General features: G+C 34.8%; 2 protein-coding genes across 3 annotated transcripts in view; both read left to right on the top strand.

The window, feature by feature from the left end:
* The window catches only part of LOC136036969 (protein hobbit-like), a gene marked incomplete at its 3' end in the record, with an annotated part of 108,516 nt that extends 87,726 nt beyond the window's left edge, over positions 1-20,790 (top strand). Inside the window, 3 exon segments of the mRNA XM_065719365.1 lie at positions 2,910-3,120; positions 9,687-10,340; positions 20,610-20,790. Of these exon segments, the coding sequence (XP_065575437.1) occupies positions 2,910-3,120; positions 9,687-10,340; positions 20,610-20,790 (1,046 nt within the window).
* Positions 1-22,949, top strand: part of LOC136037006 (ribosomal protein S6 kinase 2 beta-like) — an 884,370-nt gene that overhangs the window by 531,143 nt on the left and 330,278 nt on the right. The gene's annotated exons all lie outside the window — the stretch shown is intronic.

Here is a 22,949-nt window from a genome sequence, read left to right as displayed (position 1 = left end):
TTTGATATTTAGAAGGATATCGTGTCTCAGAGCTCTTATTTTAAATCCCGACCGGATCTGGTGACATTGGGGGAGTTGGGAGGGGGAAACCTAAAACTTGGAAAACACTTAGAGTGGAGGGATCGGGATGAAACTTGGTGGGAAAAATAAGCACAAGTCCTAGATACATGATTGACATAACCGGAACAAATCCGCTCTCTTTGGGGTAGTTGGGGGGGGGGGTTAATTTTGAAAAAATAAGAAAAAATGACGTATTTTTAACTTACGAAGGTGTGATCGGATCTTCATGAAACTTCATATTTAGAAGGACCTCGTAACTCAGATCTCTTATTTTAAATCTCAACTGGATCAAGCGTAATTAGGGGGGAGGGGAAGTGGGGGGGCGGAAATCTTAGAAAATACTTAAAGCGGTGAGATCAGGATGAAATTGGATGGGAAGAATAGAAACCTGTCCAAGATACGTGACTGACATAACCGGACCGGATCTGCTCTCTTTGGTGGAGTTGGGGGGGGGGGGTAATTTTGAAAAGTGAGGTATTTGTAACTTACGAAAGGATGACCAGATCTTAATGAAATTTGATATTTAGAAAGATCTTGTGTTTTAAAGCTCTAATTTTAAATTCCGACCAGATCCTGTGATATTGGGAGGAGTTGGAGAGGGAAACCGGAATTCTTGGAAAACGTGAAAATTGGGGTATTTTTATCTTATGAATAGGTTATCGGATCTTAATGAAATTTGATATTTAGAAGGAATTCATGTCTCAGAGCTCTTTTTCAAATCCCGACCAGATTTTTTGACATTGGGGGGAGTTGGAGGGGGAAATCTTGGAAAACACTTGGAGGTGAGGAATCGGGATGAAGCTTGGTGGATAGAATAAGCAAATGTCCTTGATACGTGATTGACAGAACTGTACTGAATTTGCTCTCTTTGGGGGAATCGGGGGAAGGGGTTCAGTGATTTGGCGAGTTTGGTGCTTCTGGACGTGCTAGGACGATGAAAATCGGTAGGCGTGTCAGGGAGCTGCACAATTTGACTTGATAAAGTCGTTTTCTCAGATTCGACCATCTGGGAGGCTAAAGGGAGAGGAAAAACTAGAAAAAAATAGGTATTTATAACTTACGAGGGGGTGATCGGATCTTACTGAATTTTGATATTTAGAAGGACATCTTCACTCAGAGCTGTTATTTTAAATGGTGACCGGCATTAAGCCTCTTATTTTCTTTTTTAAATCAATCTATTGACTCATAGAATTTTGTTAGAGCTCATACCATATGATCTTTTGGCTCTTAGCTCTTCTTGCCTCGTCACAAGTGCCATATGAGCTCTTAGCTCTTGTTTTCGTTTTAATGTTCTTTTCATCTCAGCATGTGCTCTTTTTTTATGCGCTTTAGTATAGAGGCTAAATATTGAGCATGGGGTATCTTGAGTATTGACCATTAAATTATGAATTGTCATATTCTATATCATATACCTAATCCGTCATTATGCTTCGTTTAAACACACAGGAATTACTTATAAACTCGAGAAAACCTACCACTCTTAAAAGTAACAAAGAGAAAAGAAATCTGACAATGTCAAGGACGAACCGATGCTATCTATTCGACCAAAATCCATACATAAATCAGCTACTGCTACTACTGACCACCCACTGCAACATAAAGCCACCTGATACCAATACAACTGCACATGCTTTTGCCCCTCCTAGTCCATTCAAACCTGTGCTATCTACCCCTTCCTGTAAAGTTTAAATCTCTCTGTATGACCTCTTCTTACCCCAATCAGGAGCGACCTGCTTTTTGTTTGGCTATATTTGGATGGTCGAGAAGCGCAATCTTTGGTAATTTGTCATTTTTCATCTGTGAAATGTGGTCTAGCCGTCTTAATCTTTTTTTCATTTCAATATAGTATCAAACCACCTTTTTCGTAGAGGTCTAGTATAAGGTGAGCACCTTAGACTATTATTTTTAACTATTATACTATTATAGTATAATCGAGCACTATTATAGTATAATCGACTATTATAGTATAATCAAGCACCAAATATATAGATGACAAAATATATAGATGAAAGTTCTAATTTACATTCAAATAAAGGTGATTTTCATAACCACGATGATGTAGAACACTATTCTAGACATTAATGTTGCTCTTGCATGCCTTTTTTATTGAAACGTAAAGTTTACCTCCTCAAAATCAATCTCAAGAAACATAATTTTTAGTTTTAAGTTTTAATAAAAATGATTTTCATAATCACCATGATCTAGTACCCAATTCTAGACGTCAATTTTGTTGTTTTACGCCTTTATATGGAAAAAACGACCTGGTGATAGTTGCCATTCTACAGGTTAGACCAGTGTCTTCAAAATTAAGCGTGGTTTAACACTAATGGAATATTTAATTGAAAGTTTAAATTTTACGTTTAAATAAAGGTGATTTTCATAGTCACCGTGATCCAGTACCCTAATTTAAACGTCGATTTTGTTGCTGTACGTCATTATATGTGAAAACGAATTCTCCTCCTCAAAATCAACCTCAACCTCAGAAAACCTAATTTTTAGTTTTACGTTCATATAAAGAGGATATAATACTCTTTTAGACTTCAATTTTGTTGCTTTATGCCTAGGTCATTGCCAATGTCTTAAGAAATTGCCTATTGTTCTCCTTGTTTTTGGTGTTTGTTATTGAAAGGCAGTGTGCTCTTCGTCGCTATTTAATATAGCTACAGAAAATATAATGTATATAAATATAAATTAACAATCTCTGACCTTTTTTATGTTATCTAATTTTTTTCTAGGCTACAATCTCCCCGTTTCTTGCTTACGTTACTATAATTTTTAGGTTCAGTAGTGATGTCATTCAATGAGTTGAAAATAGTTTTAATTCGTTTTTTCTTTATTTTTCTTTTTAGGCAACTTCCTATTCAAAGGTGATTTTAATATATTTGTTCGGACGGCATCAAAATATGATGACTGTCGACTATTGCAGATGCCTAACTTAAAGATGACGATTGCCCTTCAGTGGTTGTGTCTTGGAGACCCAAACGATCACCACTCTGTAATGCCATGTGCCCCTGACAAAGTTCCAGAATATTCTATGAACCAAGATCATGACTCATATCGGTAAGTTTCTTTTTTTCTTCCTTTGTTTATTTGCGTTGAAGACGAGTGATCCAAAAATTACATTTACCTGACCATGTAATTACGTTCTGAGACCAGAGCCGCTCCTGGGGCGGGGAGGGGCAACCGGGTCAGCTGCCCCAGGTACCCCAACGGGGGGGGCTAGGGGGATTGTCCGCTATGAACAAATTTTCCGGTTTGATTTTTTTTTTCGCTTGTATTTTAAGTCGGAGAGGGGGGGGGTGTAATTGATTTTCCCCTGCGCAACACTAACCCTGAAAACGCCTCTGTCCGAGGCTACATATATTTGAATAAAATATTTGAATATTTGATATATTTGAATACATATATTTTTGATATTTGAATACATAAATTTGTATTCATAAATTCGAATACATATATTTGAATAAAAAACGAAGACAGGAACAAAATTAGAAAACTGATCGAGCTTTGATTTCCAGGCAGTGCAAAATAAAGGAAGAAAATACCTCCGCTAAACCATCTTCGGCGCTAAAAAAAATGAGGAAAGGAAAAGGGGTATATATAAAAGAAAAAAACTAACATCTTAAAGTTTTTTGAACCAAGACATCTTTTGAATTGTCTTGTATTTCTTTGTTGTTGTTTTTTATTCACTTCTTTGGTTCATTTTAGTTTATTTCAAAAGGCTGGGGCTTTTTTCGTTCCCTTTTTTTAGCGCAGTGATCTGCGTAGCGGAGGTGTTTACTAAAATATCTAAATATCTGCTTGTCTTTTTATTGATTTTTTCCTTTTTTGGTATTTTAACCGGCTGAGAAACACCCTCGTTTGGTGTCTAGATAATTTGTCTTCTTTGTTTTTGACGGACCTAGCGATGACCTGAATTTTTCTGTAAAAGGCTTGTGTTTGTGAAACTGACCGTCTGGCAACGAAAACTTAAACATTAAGTTGGTCCCTTATATATATATATATATATATATATATATATATATATATATATATATATATATATATATATATATATATATATATATATATATATATATATATATATATATATATATATATATGTGTGTGTGTGTGTGTGTGTGTATATATATAAATAAAAAAAAATCAGCTAATAGAAAAATAGTGCCTTCTATGTTGATAAAAAACATTTTTGATTAAGTATTTTCTTGTGCACTTCAGTGGCAGGGTTGCCACCTGTACTATGAAAGTGCTATTTTAGCACTGTAAGTAACACTTACTAGATTGAATGTAGCACTTTTTCTCTTTTATGAAAAATTATAAATTTTATAAAAATTTAAAATTTTTATAAAATAAAAATTTAAAAAGGATAAAGATCCTCCTAAAAATTATAGCACTTTCGAGCTAAAATTTTTTCATTTTGTCAATGACGAAATAATTAGGATTTAAAAAAAAACAGTTTTGGGATTAGCAAAAAGCGGGAACCGCCTTTTTGCTGTGTTCACTTCGAAAGATTGGTGCTAAGTTTGAAATTACCAGAGATCAAAATAAGTAAGAAGAAAATCAGGGATTCTGCTAGACAAAAGATTTTCGTCGTCACCATTGGCTAAAAGCAAATGGCCCCCCAGGAAAGACATTGTGAGTACTTTAGACTGTTCATCTGAGAGTGAAACTAAGAAGTTGATCTGTTAGGACACTTCAGGCTGCTGATCTTTGAAACCATAAAAATGAATTTTTTACATGTAACCACATTATATACATTTTCTGAAAAAATTGACGGGAAACTTGGGAACTGAGATTACTGCTTCCGGGATTTTCCTCTTTTTTGGGCTGGAAGATAAGTGGGACAGAAAATGGGAAGGAAGGACAATAAGTGAAAAAGAAAAATAGTTTTTTAACTTGGTTTAGAGCAGGAAAGAGTGGAAGTCTCTTGCTGAGGATCTCAAAGTGTTTATTTTAGGTTTTGGCTCAGAAAAAAGCCGATTTAATGAGGATAGCTGATAAACTTTTTCAGACCTTTTTTTGGAAAAAAAAAACGCAAGTCTAAACTGCTTTTCCTGCTTACATTTTTCCGTCCCATTCTTCCTGAAAACGGATTGTCTGGATGCGTATAGACATATAAAATACAATTACATGATGTTTCTCACATCAAAATATATGTCAGAACATTTTTTAGCATGACAATAGTATAAATACATTTAAATACGGGATAAGCGTGTGCACTTACATATTCTCATTCAGCGCTCTTATCACCTCAGGATACATTTTATTCCCCACATTAGAAAAGGTTAAAAATTTACATGAAAACTAATCTATATATATATATATATATATATATATATATATATATATATATATATATATATATATATATATATATATATATATATATATATATATATATATATATATATTATATATATATATATATATATATATATATATATATATATATATATATATATATATATATATATATATATATATATACTTAAATGGACCATGCTACTTCGAAAACTTTTGAACTGTAGCACTGAAATCGTCGTTTAGCACGCAAATTTAAGCAGCTGTAACATTTTAGGAATTGACTGTGGTGGCAACCCTGTTCAGTGGTTATATCTTAGGGAACAAAATAATCACCACTCTTAAATCCCCTGTCATCTTGAAAGATTAGTGAGGTTCTTTTTTATTATCGTTTTTTTTTGTATTAGAGATGGGGGACCCAGAAATTGGAATTAAAAACGATAATATGACTGCTTTATCATAATAGGAAAAAAAAATAGCTGTCAATGTACCGTTTTCGATGAACGTTATCTGGTTGTGACCTGACTTTTTCCACGTAATAATTGTATTTAGGAAATAAAACGCCTGAAAACAAAAACTTAAACCTTAGGTTCGTCCTTGTTATAACAAAATTAGGCTAATATAAAATAGTACCATGTATGTTAATAAAAAAAATTGAATAAGTATCTAGTACCTTTCAGCGGTTATATCTTTGAAACTAAAATGATCAACACTCTGTCATCCTGACATTCTTTCAATTGGTAAGTTCTTTCATTGGTAAGTGAATTGGTAAGTTTCATTTCAGAATGGCAAGTTCCCGTTCTTTCATTGGTAAGTTTTTTGTTGTTATATATCAGAGATGGACGACTCCAAAATTTGATTTAAAGAACGGTGACGTGATTACTGTATTGTTATGTGAGTGAAAAATACTTGTCAGTAAATCTGGACAGGTAAAACTGACAGTCAGTGAGTCTAAGAGGTCTTCTATGACTTTTTCCTGCCTAAAAGTGTACCTATAACTAAATCAAACGGTCGCCAAATATACTGGTGACCGTTTGGCGGTTGCCAATGGTGGCAGCGAAAATGTTTGTGTTCTTTGCACAGATTAAAAAAGAATTAAAAAAATTAAAAATTAAAAAGAATTAAAGGATTAAAAAAGAAGTCTGACAATTCATTTTTTTAAAATAAGTTTTGCACACATGAACTTGATTATATTAATGTCTTACTTAGTTACTACATTATACATAATTATTACGTTAAACATATTCATTCAAGAATTACTTTAAGCTGGAAATGGTCTGTCTTCTCCTATACTATAAGTAAAAACTATATTTTAATCGTTTTGATTAAAAGTTTAAAATGAATCTTTTAATTGTAAGTGTATTCTGTTCTCTTGCGTTTGTAGCCATGACCTTGCGGTTTTTTTTGTGTCAAATATACCATGCAACTGTAATATGATGTATACCGTGAACTATACTGTATTATATATACTGTATTATATTTCTCTTTTATTGCGTATAAAGAATCGTAGTCGGTAATACCGCCTAAAACTATTTATCGACGACAAATTTTGTGTTATTTGCTGGGCAGGCATCGAAACATTCGGAATTATCACTTTTTAACCAACATCTGCTTATGTAAGTCTAATTTCTCCACCTGCATTTACATTAAACTAACCACCTATGGACCCAAGTTTTAATTGATTCTTCCACATCCTTCATTACTTGCCATGTCTTAATTTCTTTACTACCTTTTACTACCTTTCCTTACTACCTTTCTTTTTACTATCTTTACTACCTATCTTGAAATATTGCCGCTTCCCGTGTTAGGTTGATTCTAATCTCCCCCACGCCATAAATTTCTAAAATTGTCCGAATTCGTGAAGAGTCTATCATTAAAGTGACTTTAATATTAAAGATATTAATATTATTAATATTAATATATTATATTAATTAATAATTAACAATAATTAATATATTAATATTAATATTAATGACTTCAATATTAAAGTGACTTTAGATATGCTGATTCTATTGTCATTGTTATTGCTAGCCTAATTATTTGTCTTGTTCAATACCGAAGTTCCTTAACGCATTTTTTCTCTTTACTGTTTTATCCACACGCTACATGTGTCTTTGATGCGTTTTCTGAAAAACGAAAAATACTTTCCATTATTACTTTTGTGCTGTGTTTTGCCTTAGAAATGGTCTCCATTTGAATTGTCTTATCATGCTGATCAGAAATATCGCTTGATGTTCAGAAAAAGTAAATCCTTGCAACAAAACACAGAAGAAGCACTTTATACTCATCAAATCTAAATAGATGTCTTGAATAACAAATAGGAATAATTAATTATGTGTTATTAACAAAATGATTCTTTTAAAATGTTATGCCCATTTCTTAATAATTCATATTGCCCGGAAAATAGATGGCATATTTTTTTCTATTTGAAAATTCTTAGTAAGGAGTAAGGACTAAGGAGTAAGGAGTAACTTCAAGTAAGGAGCGACATTAAAACATAAAACGAACAGAAAATTCTTCCGTATATGAAAGGGGTTTTCCCCTCCTCAACGCCTCGCTCTTTACGCTAAAGTTTGACTCTTGCTCAGAACTATAATTTCTGAAACAACAAAAAAACTTCAACGTAAAGAGCGAGGAGTTGAGGACGGGACAACCCCTTTCATATACGGAATGGTTTCTGTTCCTTTTAAGTTTTAATGTCGTTCTTTGCTTGCAGTTAAAAAAAAACTTGTTTTTAATTTAATTTCTGAACGTTTTTGAATCAATATATTTTGGCTCACCGCACATGAATATTTAAAACGAAATTTGCAAATTAATAATTTTTTGGCTAAATGGCTTTCTCATAGTTTTGTTCGGACGATTTCGAAAAAGGGGTGGGGTTGGAGGCCCAGTTGCCCTCCGTTTTTTGGCTACTTAAAAATACATCTAGAACTTTGTATTTTTTTACGAACGTTTTTATTAGTAATAAATATACGTAACTTACGAATTAACTAACGTAACGAACTTCTATATTTGTATATTTTTTATTACTTATATGGGGGGTTCGCCCCCTGGTCAATACCTCGCTCTTTACACTAAAGCTTGAATTTCATCCCAATTCTTTAAGAATGGCCCCTGAATCACAAAGGCCGTAGAATTAATAGTTGAAATTACTAAAAATACTTTGGCGTAGAGAGCAAGGTATAATGGGGAAGACGAACCCCCTTATATGCATAATATTTTCTGTTCGTTTTAAGTTTTAATGCTGCTCCTTACATCCAGTTGAAAAACTTTTTATTATTATTTATTTTCTCATTGTTTTTTTAATAATACTGGAAAATCCTAGGCCCCCTTCATGGAAATTCTCTTCCCTCATGATGAATTCCTCCATGGAAAGATCCTCCAATGCAACCCTCTCCCCCAACACATCCCCATCTCAACTTGAAAAGATCCCCTAAAAACGTATGTACACTTCCCAATAGCCATTGCTATATGTAAACAATGGTCAAAGTTTGTAACTCGCAGCCTCTCCCCCGGGGACTTCGGGGGATTAATTATTCCCCAAAGACATAGTTATTAGGTTTTTCGACTATGCTGAGCAGAATGGCTATCTCAAAATTTTGATCCGGTGACTTCGGGAAAAAATGAGCGTGTGAGGGGGTCTAGGTGCCCTCCAATTTTTTCGGTCACATAAAAAGGGCACCAGAACTTTTAATTCCTTTAGGATGAGCCCTCTCGCGACATTTTAGGATCATTGGGTCGATACGATCATCCCTAAAAAAAACAACTAAACACGAATCCGTGATCTGTCTTCTGGCAAAAAATACGAAATTCTACATTTTTGTAGTTAGGAGCTTGAAACTTCTACAGTAGAGTTTTCAGATATGCTGAATTGATGGTGTGATTTTTGTTAAGACTCTATGACTTTTAGGGGTGTTTCCTCCTATTTTCGAAAATATGGCAAATTTTCGCAGGCTCATAACTTTTGATGGGTAATACTAAACTTGATGAAACTTATATATTTAAAATCAGCATTAAAATTCGATTCTTTTGATGTAACTATTGGCATCAAAAATCCGTTTTTAGAGTTTCGGTTACTATTGAGCCGGGTCGATCCTTACTACAGTTCGTTACCACAAACTGTTTGATTGGTTGTTGAAACAGCCAATTACATTTTCAGTCGCAGAAAATCATTTTTTGGTTTCGTGTTTCCTAAAGTATTTTTCATGTCTAAAATATATCGTGTCATGTCGAGGTCTAGATACATTTGAAGTGTTGAATAATCGGATTTGTGGTTAGCCCAATATTCTATTTCTATCTTTTTCATGTTTGTTTTTTCGCAGAGCTTTCCGATCCCAGAACGTCATTATGGTTGTTTCCATGGAAACAAAGATGAAGTCTAGACAACCCGACCTACGACCAATCACCTTGCTGTATGGCAGTACTCTGAAATGGTTTGAAAACTTGAAATATATATTAACTGGTGTTTCTCGTCCAATTCGTCGCGGAAGAATCTTCAACAATTTACGCAAGCGCAAACCAAATCTATCTCGGCACTACAAAAGCATTAGACTAAGTCTTTCCCTTCATCGCTATGATATATGCTACTGGATGTCTTACTCAATGCAACGGGGTGTTGAACTTAGGTGTGGAGCGTTAACACTAAGCTCTGAGCACAATTTACTCCTAGTACCATGTGAAGATGGGCTAAGACGCCGACCGAGGGCAGAGTGGTTCATTTCTTATATGAACTGTGATTTAAATGACTGTGAGGTGTATCTTCAAGCGGCGTTGAAAGATGAGGAAGATCCTCCTCTGAAAATCGTTGTGAATAAGCCTATAGAGAAGCAATATTTTTTGAGTGTTAGTCGGGTCTCCTACGGTAGAGAAGTTTCAGTGTCATCTGCTGTCTCTTACATAAGTGGCGTTGGACGAAACCTTCCAACTCATAGGCTTGTCGTCCATGATATGAAAAGTGCTTGGACAAAGAGTAACAGGTATGATCAAATCTCTATTATCCTAGCGAGGTAATTTTGGATTCATGAGTATGTCTACTCACATCGGCTCCTGTGCTTTCTGTTTCGCAAAGAATCTGTCTAGCCTTTTTTTTTTTTTTTTGCAACAGTGACCCAAAAATTCCAAGTTCAATTTTCTAAAAAAATTGATGCTTAGTGGGAACGGAATATGTCAAGGTGGACTTACGACCTTCTAAGCAGGACATGAAAAGCATAAACAACGAAAATAATTAAAGCCTAATTGCACTCATACAGAGCTCCAATTATATTCAAAAAGTATTTAACGTAAGTACAAACACCTTTCGGTTTTTGCTTAATCCAAATAAAGTGAATGCAGGAATACGGACAATTATCTGTACAATAATAACATCATATATAAATTATCTCAGACTATTTCTTTTGGTATTTCTTCCCTGAATACAGCTTGGCACTTCGCCTTTTTTTAAAACCATATTCATAATCTTCAGTAGCTCATTCCTAACCTTGAAACCACCATACTTAATGGAGATCACTATTAATGGAAAATAAAAATTGAAAAAGAAGAGTGAAGTACATTATTAAGGTATTTACTAGTGAAAATACTAAATTAATATTCTCTCGTTTTTGAAATATCAACAAGTTCGATTCTTAATGTAATTAAATAAAAAAAACAAGTTTTTTTAACTGAAAGTAAGGAGCGACATTAAAACTTAAAACGAACAGAAATTACTCCTAATCCCTCACTCTTTACGCTAAAGCTTTTACTTGTTTTAAAAAGCAGAATTGTGGCAAAGAGTCAAACTTTCAACGTAAAGAGCGAGGTATTGCGGAGGGGAAAACCTATTTCATATACGGAGTAATTTCTGTTCGTTTTAAGTTTTAATGTCGCTCCTTACTTTCAGTTAAAAAAACTTGTTTTTTTTTATTTAATTTCTGAACCTTTTTGAATCAGTGCATGTTTTGATTTTGGCTCTCCGCAGAGGAATAATTAAAACGAAATTTGCATATTTTTTTTGGCTAAATGACTTTCTCATAATTTTGATCGAATGATTTTGAGGAAAAACAGTGGGGGAGGGAGCCTAGTTGCCCTCCGATTTTTTGGTTAATTAAAAAGGCAACTAAAACTTTTCATTTTTTACAAATCTTTTTATTAGTAAAAGATATACGTAACTTATAAATTAGCTTACGTAAAGAACTTTTGTATGCTCATGTTTTTATTACACATATGTGGGGGTTCGCCCCCTCGTCAGTACCTCGCTCTTTACACTAAAGCTTAAATTTCGTCCCAATTCATTAAGAATGACTCCTGTATCACAAAAGCCGTAGAATAAATAGTTGAAATTACTAAAAATACTTTAGCGTAAAGAGCGAGGTATTAGGAGGAGGTGAGCCCCTCATATGGGTAATAATTTCTGTTCGTTTTAAGTTTTAATGCTGCTCCTTACTTCCAGCTGGAAAAAAACTTTTTCATATTTATTTTTTTCATTTTTTTTAAATAATGCTAGTAAATCCTGCGCTCCCTACATGGAAATTTTCTTCCACTATGACAAGTTCCTCGATGGAAAGTTCCCCCAGAATATCCCCCTCTTCTCAACCCCTCCCCCAACCAAAAAATCCTCCTGAAAAAGCCTGTACACTTTCCAATAACCATTACTATATGTAAGCACTGGTCAAAGTTTGTAACTTTTAGCCCCTCCCACGAGGACTGTGGGGGAGTAAGTCGTCCCCAAAGACATAAGGTATTTCGACTACGTTGAATAAAATGGCTATCTCAGAATTTTGATCCGTTGACTTTGGGAAAATAATTAGCGTGTGAGGGGGCCTAGGTGCCCTCCAACTTTTTTGGTCACTTAAAAAGGGCACTAGAACTTTTCATTTCCGTTAGAATGAGCCCACTCGCAACATTCTAGGACAACTGGGTCGACACGATCACCCCTGGGAAAAAAAACAAATAAACACGCATCCGTGATCTGCCTTCTGGCAAAAAATAATCCCCCAGAATATCCCCCTCTTCTCAACCCCTCCCCCAACCACTAGAACTTTTCATTTCCGTTAGAATGAGCCCTCTCGCAACATTCTAGGACAACTGGGTCGACACGATCACCCCTGGGAAAAAAAACAAAGCGTGGGAGGGGGCCTAGGTGCCCTCCAACTTTTTTGGTCACTTAAAAAGGGCACTAGAACTTTTCATCTCCGTTAGAATGAGCCCTCTCGCAACATTCTAGGACAAATGGGTCGATACGATCACCCCTGGGAACAAAAAAAAAACAAATAAACACGAATCCGTGATCTGCCTTCTGGCAGAAAATAAAAAATTTCACATTTATGTAGATAGGAGCTTGAAACTTCTACAGTAGGGTTCTCTGATATCCTGAATCTGATGGTGTGATTTTCGTTAAAATTCTATGACTTTTAGGGGGTGTTTCCCCCTATTTTCTAAAATAATGCAAATTTTCTCAGGCTCGTAAATTTTGATGGGTAAGACTAAACTTGATGAAACTTATATATTTAAAATCAGCATTAAAATGCGATTCTTTTGATGTAGCTATTGATATCAAAATTCCATTTTTTAGAGTTTGGGTTACTATTAAGCCGGGTCGCTTCTTACTACGGTTCGTTACCACGAACTGTTTGATATTCATTAATAATATTTTTTTTATTATTAACTACATATTTTGTTTTACAAATGTAATTAAATACATAGTTTAAAAATTCCACAGAAGCGAGCCGGCATTTATTTGGTTGGTTGATATTTTGATGGTGAATTGGTTCAATTGGCGCTTTAAATGGTATTTAGAAATCAAATTCCTCAAAAGGGTCACCAAGAAGTGAGTTAGTTGATTAGAAGTGAGTTAGCGTAATGAATATATATGGGACATGTGTACTTTTGTCAAGGCTCTGACTTATAACTTGTTTCTTCAAAAAATTCTTTTTAATTGTACCAAGGTTGTTTTTATCATTATGGTATGTGGTTGCATCTTTCTAGCAGCTCTGAAAACCAAGCTGCCAAGCTTCTTTATTTTCTTTACTTTACAGGTCTTGTCTGTTGCTTTTGATGAAAAAGCTAGTGCGGACTGGTTCAACTCTCTCTATAATACTACATATAGTATTATACATATAGTATTACGTATATTATACATATAATATATAGTATTATACATATAGTATGCATATAGTATTACACATATAGTATACAAATAATATTATTATACATATAGTATTAGTTCTTATTATACATGTGTTGCATGAATCAAACCCTGTCCACTTTTAAGTAGTAGAGTTATTTCAGTAGATTTTTAAGTTCTTAAGTAGGCTAGGTTTTTAAGTAGAGTTATTTCGTTGGATTATTACATTGTCACATAGGTTGTATATTTAAAAAAAAAAAAGTTTTACATGGTTTTTACCCATGACTCCGTACATATTTATTCCCAGGGAGAGGGAAGCGTGGATCAAAAGAAAAAAAATTCAAAAGGGTCAAAAAACAAAAAAGCATTTTATTTTGACGCAATGTCTATTTATGTGTAGTATTAAGGCCTTCTGGAATGATCGTAGTATTAAGGCCTTCTGGAATGGTCCCAGACAGGAATTTCCCTTATGTTCTGTGTAGTCAAGATTTAAGTCACGTTGGCTTTGGGGCGAGTCCCAGTCTTAAGAATGCTGAGAAATTCCAAGAATGGGCGAGATAAGGTGCAACTTTGTAAAAAAGAAATTTACTGATAGAGAAAGTGTTCCCTTGGTATTTTGCTATAACAAGTTGATTCTTAATGTAATATTCATTAATAATATTTTTTATATTATTAAGTACATATTTTCTTACAAATGCCATTGAATACATATTTTACAAGTTCTACAGAAGCGAGCCGTCATTTTGCTGCATTTTGTTGCATTCTTGATGCTCAGGCTTGAAAATGAATTCTTATCCATTGTACCCCCTCCTCATTCGTTTTTCTTGCTTTTTTGCTAAACAGTTTTGTATAAACGCACATTAAAATTTCAAAAACCAAATCTTATTTTGTAGTTCAAATCTGTCACATCTTCAAACAAACACGTTGTCAACACTAGAAAAAGTGGCACTAGGCTTACCCCTACCCCCTAAGAAACTCCTGTGGAAAATCCCCCTCGAAAGACACCCACAGAATCAGTTCCCCTCTTCCGGTAAAAACCTCTCCTGGCAAAATTGAGTAGCTACAGAGAAATTGTGACAAATAGGCTAATAATGAAGAAAAGAAGGACATTTTAAATATTCTGCCAATGTTTCAAAATATAGGTAGAATATTTGGTCTAGAATGTCTTAAATTATTTATATTTACAGTTTTATTAAGAATTCTTTTTTTGTGTATCTGGGGGGTTGATTAGTCGTAGCAGGAAAAAAAATAGTTTAACATTGTGGATGTATAGTTGATATAAACCCAGAAGGCAAACTTATTTCCGAAGACATGTCAAATTTTTTGAATAAAATACATACCTAAAATTTTAGATCGATATCAAAGGGGTTAGAGGAGGGTCGGTTAGAAGAAAAAGAACTGAAAGAGAAGCTAATTGTCTTCCAGTAGCATTCGGGCTTTAAAGAGGACACAAGAGGATTCCATTTTCAATCGAAAGATCCCCCTTCCAAGTTTATAAAACAGCTTCTTCCATTTGAAGTTGTGGGAAAAAGTTTTTGGCCCTTTTTATGGCACTTGGTATTAACCAAGTGACATATAGCAATCGCAAATTCTGTCGGTCTGTCGGTCCCGGTTTTGCTACTTTAGACACTTCCAGGTAAGCTAGGACGTTATTTCTGAAAAATTAGAAAAAATGAGGTAATTTTAACTTACGAACGGGTGATCGGATCTCAATGAAATTTGATATTTAGAAGGATATCGTGTCTCAGAGCTCTTATTTTAAATCCCGACCGGATCTGGTGACATTGGGGGGGGAGTTGGGAGGGGAAACCTAAAATCTTGGAAAACACTTAGAGTGGAGGGATCGGGATGAAACTTGGTGGAAAAATAGGCACAAGTCCTAGATACACGATTGACATAACCGGAACGGATCCGCTCTCTTTGGGGTATTGGGGGGGGGGGGGGGGTAATTCTGAAAAATTAGAAAAAACTAGGTATTTTTAACTTACGAACGGGTGGTCGGATCTCAATGAAATTTGATATTTAAAAGGATATCGTGTCTCAAAGCTCTTATTTTAAATCCTGACCAGATCTGGTGACATTGGGGGGATTTTGGGGTAGGGGAACCTAGAATCATGGAAAACGCCTAGATTGGAAGGATCAGGATGAAACTTGGTGGGAAAAATAAGCAGAAGTCTTAGATACGTCATTTACATAATTAGAACGGATCCTCTCTATTGGGGGGGGGGGGTAATTCTGAAAAAATTAGAAAAAATGACGTATTTTTAACTTACGAAGGGGTGATCGGATCTTCATGAAACTTCATCTTTAAAAGGACCTCTTAACTCAGATCTGTTATTTAAATCTCAATCGGATCCAGCGTCATTGGGGAGGGCAGTTGGGGGGGCGGAAATCTTAGAAAATACTTAAAGCGGAGAGATCAGGATGAAACTGGATGGTAAGAATAAAAACCTGTCTAATATACGTGACTGACATAACCAGACTGAATTTGCTCTCTTTGGTGGAGTTGGGGGGGGGGGGGGTAATTTGAAAATTGAGGTATTTTAACTTACGAAAGGGTGACCAGATCTTAATGAAATTTGATATTTAGAAGGATCTTGTGCTTTAAAGCTCTAATTTAAATTCCGACCAGATCCTGCGGCATTAGGGGGAGTTGGAGGGGGAAACCGGAATTCTTGGAAAACGTGAAAATTGGGGTATTTTTATCTTCCGAATAGGTGAGCGGATCTTAATGAAATTTGATATTTAGAAGGGATTCATGTCTCAGAGCTCTTATTTCAAATCCCGACCAGATCTTTTGACATTGGGGGGAGTTGGTGGGGGAATCTTGGAAAACACTTGAAGTGGAGGAATCGGGATGAAGCTTGGTGGATAGGATAAGCAAATGTCCTTGATACGAGATTGACGTAACCGTGCTAGATTCGCTCTCTTTTGGGGAGTTGGGGGGAGGTCATCAGTGATTTGGCGAGTTTGGTGCTTCTGGACATGCTAGGACGATGAAAATTGGTAGGCGTGTCAGGGAGCTGCACAAATTGACTTGATAAAGTCATTTTCCCAGATTTGACCATCTGGGGGGCTAAAGGGAGAGGAAAATTAGAAAAAATGAAGTATTTATAACTTACGAGTGGGTGATCGGATTTTAATGAATTTTGATATTTAGAAGGGTATCGTGACTCAGAGCTCTTATTTTAAATCCTAACCGGCATTAAGCCTCTGATTTTCCTTTTCAATCAATCTATTGATTCTTAGAATTGTGTTAGATCTCATACCATATGAGCTCTTGGCTCTTAGCTCTTCTTGCCTCGTCACAAGTGCCATATGAGCTCTTAGCTCTTGTTTGAGCTATATTTTTAAGTAGAAACAATATTTGCCTCAATTTTCCTTTTGCCCAAGACTTATGGTTTAAATTAAAACACTAAAACACTCAATATCCGATCGAGTGAGCTATTACCACTCTATTACCACAAGGAGGAGGAATGAGGAGGGAGGGCCTCCTCGTATACGGAATAAATTCGGCTCGTTTTAGAGTATGATGTTTCTTTTTACTACCAGTTCAGTTCAACATGTCCACAGTTAAATTCTTCATGTCCCCAGTTAGATTCAACATGTCCCCAGTTTAATTCTTCACGTCCCCAGGCATAAACCAGAAATATTCCTAGAAATCCAGAGAGATTAAATATCAATTCTACATCCTTCATCTTCTTCCATAGAACTAATTCTATATTTATCTGAAGGCTTAATGAGAGTTAGAATTTAGGTGTTGAAATACAGTCTTTGGAGCATCTGCCGCCCCCACCTACAAAATGATCCACCACCCCCTTTCATAATAGCCGATGCGCACTTACACAGTATAGCATATAATTTTACGAAATATTAAGAAAATTACTTTAGTTAAATGAAGCTTTAAAATAAATGTCAGAAACATGAAATAAATGTCAGATACCATGAGGGTTTAAGAGGTAAAAAGGGATGGAGGAGGGGTTATTTTACTAATCAACTACTTTTTTCTCTTATAAGGGCACTAGAGACTTCTATGTCTGATCGAATGGCCCTCTCCTAGGTTTACATAACCACGCCTACCACATGAAGTGATGAAAGGAAGATGTGAGGCACATCTATGAAGTAACTCTAACGCGTTGCCTCTGATTCTACACTTTTTTTCTACTCTGATTTTACTCTGCATTAAGAAGGGAGGTATCACCATGCAGCACCCTTATTTAGGCTTAGTCTAAATGAAGGGAGGTGAGAGATTAGTTCCTACTCTCCCCCCCTCTCACCCCACACCCCTTCTTATATTTATTTGAAGGCCTAGGGAGATTTAGACAATTTGGACATTGAAATGCACTCTTTTAGGCCTCGTGTACCTCCACCCCCCGCCCGCAAAATGGCCCAACGCCCCGCCCCTCCTTTTTAATAGCCGACAAGTCCTACAAGTCCTTTTTATAATCTCATTTTAATATCATTAAAGCAATTTTTCACAGAACTGTATTTTTGTGTGTGTATCTAATCTTTGTGCTAACCTTAAAAATGGTGACGGGTCGAAATTATAGGTTGAGCTTTGGAATCAACATGGTAGAAAACCCTTGAGCGGAGCGGAGTTAAGCCCAATCCCCTTTTGAAAACTCGATAAAATCCTATTTTAGCGTTCATATCATTGGTGGATCACTTTCTTGTTTTTTTCTCTTATCGTCACTAGTTCTAGTAGAAATTGCTTCAAGAAAGTGGTTCCCTCTTTATCATAATCGAGCGAAGAACTTACTCTACTAGATGCATATATAATTAAACGCCTAATCATAAATACATAGTTTTTAACTTTCCTAGTTCACAGATAGAGTGAATGTACCTAGTATATTCACCCACAACAAAGTGCCTTGACCCCCCCCCCCGCCCCTCTTTCGGGAAAATACCAAATACACTTTATGCGAAACTTTTACGTTTTTACATAGTAGAAGGCTATTCACACATATTTTAATTTATTACTTTCAGTTTAGAAAAGAAGAAGTAGAAGATGACTGCTAGAGCCATGAACGCAGATGTTAGTTTACTATTTAACACTATTACCCTGTACTATTTTAGTGTTTTTTTTTTTTTCAAATATAACATCTTGACATAAAATCTAAAACAGTGACAACTTTTCAGTCCTTTTTCTGAAAAAAAAATATATAATTTTGAAAAACATAATACTTTTGTGATAAAATTATTTTCAGCCAGCCTCTGAGTTCAATATGATATTTTTGTTTTTGGCTATAATATATAAATACAAACGCAGATGTTAGTTTACTATTTAACACTATTACCCTGTACTATTTTAGTGTTTTTTTTTTTCAAATATAACATCTTGACATAAAATCTAAAACAGTGACAACTTTTCAGTACTTTTTCTGAAAAAAAAATATATAATTTTGAAAAACATAATACTTTTGTGCTAAAATTATTTTCAGTCAGCCTCTGAGTTCAATATGATATTTTTGTTTTTGGCTATAATATATAAATACAAGTTATTGTCAATATACTTACTGTCGAAAACTGCATGTATTGTCAGAATACGCACATTCCTGCCGACTGTAAATCTAAAATGATCTCAATTTTGTCATCTCAAATATTTATAGTTCAGCAATATAAAATCTTTAAAAACAACTCTTTGGAAATCGATCCTGATGTGAAAACTTCTAAAATCGATTCCTACTGTCTTAATAAAAAATTATCCCGTTTCAGAATTGAATTCTTTTATTTATTATTACTATATTCCACAAAGAAAAAAGCATTCGCTCTATCATAATAAAGTGGGAACCACTTTCTTGAAGCAATTCTCCTCTACTAGAACTAGTGACGATAAGAGAAAAAACCAGAAAAATGATCCACCAGTGATATGAACGCAAAATAGGCCTTCGCTTGCAATTAGTTGTGGCACTTTGTTGTGGGTGAATATACTAGGTACATTCACTCTATCTGTGAACTAGGAAAGTTAAAAACTATGTATTTATGATTAGGTGTTTAATTATATATGCATCTAGTAGAGTAAGTCCTCAGAAACCCGTCATTTAATTGAGAACCTTCCCCAAGTTTCCGATTTATTTCCTACTCTTTCACTTTCAGGGATCATCCTTGGCACAATTCAGTGATCATTGGCTGCCTTTTCTCTTGAATAAGTCCCTTAGGGTTCTTGACCAACAGAAATACTAGACTGCACTTTGATTGTTGGGTATTTAAGGAACATTGAACCCGGTAGAGTAAATAGAACTCTGAAAATTCTTCACTGAAAAATTATAAAGGCACTCTTTTTTGTGAAATCTCTCTTGTGTTTGATAAAATGCGTTTTTTGAATGAAAAACTCACAAAAATTAATTAGGAAATTCCACTTCTGCAAATACCTTTCAGCTTTTTTTTGTAAGCATGCAAAAATCGAAAATACTTCAAAAAGAAGAAAAAGATCAATATAAATGACCACTTTGGAGTCTTTTCCGATCTAAACCACAAACTCAAACTGTTCCTTCTCAGAAACTGATACTGAATATTCAGTTCAGCGTCCTAATTTATCATTTGTAACTAAAAATTTGATAACGAAAATATAACAGCTCAAAATAGGGTGAAACCTTTTAATCGACAGTGAAACAAATATAAAATTTTGACTGAATATTTTGGACACATATACAGTGTCCATTATCAGCAGTAAAACTAAAAGACATCAATAAAAACAACAAACTTTATAACCAATAAACTAATTACATATAGTTTATAGCTCTTATTTTTTTCAATGCAACAGCGAAAGCAAATCTCTTTGACCTTTTCGGTGCCGGTTCATTAGATTTATCTAAAATATCAGGTGGATTGAGGTCAAAGCTCTTAGGTGAAATGAAATTTACTTTATTTGACCTCAGTGAATTATCATAAATTGAATTCAATCAAATTCACCTGTATCTCTGCTTATGAAATTATTCCTGAACATTTTTTTTTAATTTAGATTGTTTTCCTGAAAATTTGCTTTAAACCTTAGTCCCTAGAAATCAAAGAGACATTCTCAAACAAAATACATTTTATTTTTTTTTTGAAAATGTCTCTCGATCAGGAGGAGAAAATCTATCAGAATAATGAATGTAGGAAGGGCCACATTTTGGGCTTTTTTCAGTTAAATGAACCTATTTTTCAGAGAGATGGTATTTGCGTTATACGACAGCTTAATTAAGGCGAAAATGTTGAAAGAAAATTTGTCACCGGATGTTTTAAATGTATTCCGCACTGAAAGCAATCCTAGTCCTTTGAAACCTCGTGGAAGAAATATGGACCCTTCACATGGCCTTGGAAGTCCGATTCCTGCAACGACTATTGGGGTAGGTAATATGACTATCATAGATGTAGGTTAGAGAACTTGAAGCCATTTAAAATGGCTAATGTTTGACTCAAAATACTCGTACTAAAAGTGGGCAAGTGATTCTGTTTTAAATAAAAAGTATAAAAATTTTACTAGTGCCACAAGCAGTGTAGCTGTCGTTAGTCAATTTAAAAAATATTTAACAGCATTATCGTTATTAATATCGTGGGCTAATTCGCCAAACTATGTCGCTCAGGCCACAAGGGTGCTTTAACTCCACACCAGAAGAAAATAACAGTAATATTTTTCTAATAGCCGCTAGATTATTGATTGCCCCTTGGATGTGGTTTAAGCAGTTCACCATTGTTTTGTCCATCTTCAGGCCAGCTTATACCGTTAACAAATGCACCTGAAAATAGAGGGAGATTCGCCTAGCAGTTGCCAGCTATCTGCAGCAAACAGAACTTGATCCTCAGAACCGGTATTAACAATTAAACTTCTTTATCCCATTTCGGATTGCTCCTCAGGACATCTTTTCTTGTGCCATAGTTGGCGTTATATATGTCCAGGGGAATTGCCCTCCCCAAGGCATGATTTGGTAGCCATCACTTGCTTTAATCCATCCAATTGTGGCAACTTATTCGCAGAACACCCTGCCTCATGGTCAGGCACTGAGCAGGTCGACCACTGTCTGGATGGTAACTGAAATTAGCAGTGATAGATTTCTATCTTTGCCTGCTACTCTTAGGGCATTACGAGTAGACTGCTACCACCGTGCCCATAGACAACTTGAGTTGTAGTCTTTGTATATAGGTTCAATAAACTCTTGCAGGTTAGAATATGATTTACTGGCTAAAATAGCATAAAAGCTAGCATAAGCACGTCAGAACAGTTACAATGATAAAACAGATGTTTGGGGATAAGTATAAAACAAAAATTTAAACCAATTATTAAAATGCGAAACAAAATAGGGAACAAAAGAGTTTTTGTACCTCATGGTCAACATTTGGGGACACAAGTCAAGTTGGGTATTTGGAGCTCTACGAGCATTAAGTCTTACATTAGGAAGGATTGGGGGATTTTCTTTGATGGGGGGAAGAAGGCGTCGATGATAGTCGCCGCTCTTGTGACCAAAGCTCATGGTAGGATGTGACGTCGTGATCCAAGTATTCTAAAATATGCGCTGTGGATCTTGGAAGTCTAACTTGCATTTATATCGACACTTTCGTTTGTTCTTTTTTTTCTCTTGTTTTTTTTTTCAAAGCTATTTTCATTATTTACAGGATCGTCCTTTTAATTCAGGAATCAAGATATGTCTTCATTTAGCCCTAATTACCAGTTTTTGATTATAGATAGTAGGCCAGAATAAGATTCTATTTCGATTCATTTTAGATTCTGGCGAATGAATCTTTTTTTTATATATATATACTTCACTATATTTTGTCTCTCATTTTTGTTTAAAACTTTAATTCAGAAAATACTTTTAGATTTGACTACGATTTATTTACATTTTATTTCATTATAGTATATTTTATCTTACTTTGTTTTCTATTTCATTTTATTTCTGACTTATTATGGCATACTACTTCATATATAGGGTTTTTGTATAATTATTTCGTTAAGCTGGGGTTTACGCAAGGTCTTGCTTGAACTTATATCTGGACAAAATCTGGTCAGCTGCCTCTTGCACTATGATCTGGCAGACGATTGAGCACCACACTGCTCCGTCTTTAATAGCTGGTGGAGTGACTTCCTACCATTTTTTATCCCAGCTTCGCCCGTGGATACAAACTTTCCAATTGGCCCCAGGTCCTTTTCGGCTTTATTGAATTAAACTTTTTTGTTAGTATTTCTTTTCGTCCCCATTTTGCTTGTTGTTTTCTTTTGTTTTCATTTTTTTGTTTTTCTTTTGTTTGCTCATTTTCTTTTGTTTTTATTTTTCTATTGTTTGCTTGTTTGTTGATTTCTTTTGTTTTCGGTTTTCTTTCGTTTGCTCGTTTGTTGCTTTCTTTTGTTTTCAGGTTTTTAATCGATAGCCTATTTTCTAATTTTACAGATTTAAACACCATAAATTACAAATTGGATACAATGATTTCCGCTGGTATACAATGATTTTGGCAATTCAAACTGATCTATCTATTTTGAAATTGGTTTTTCATTTATTATTTAAGGCAAGCA

Source organism: Artemia franciscana, chromosome 2 (assembly GCF_032884065.1).
Source record: "Artemia franciscana chromosome 2, ASM3288406v1, whole genome shotgun sequence".
NCBI lineage: Eukaryota > Metazoa > Arthropoda > Branchiopoda > Anostraca > Artemiidae > Artemia > Artemia franciscana.
This window is presented reverse-complemented; position numbering and strand designations above follow the sequence as displayed.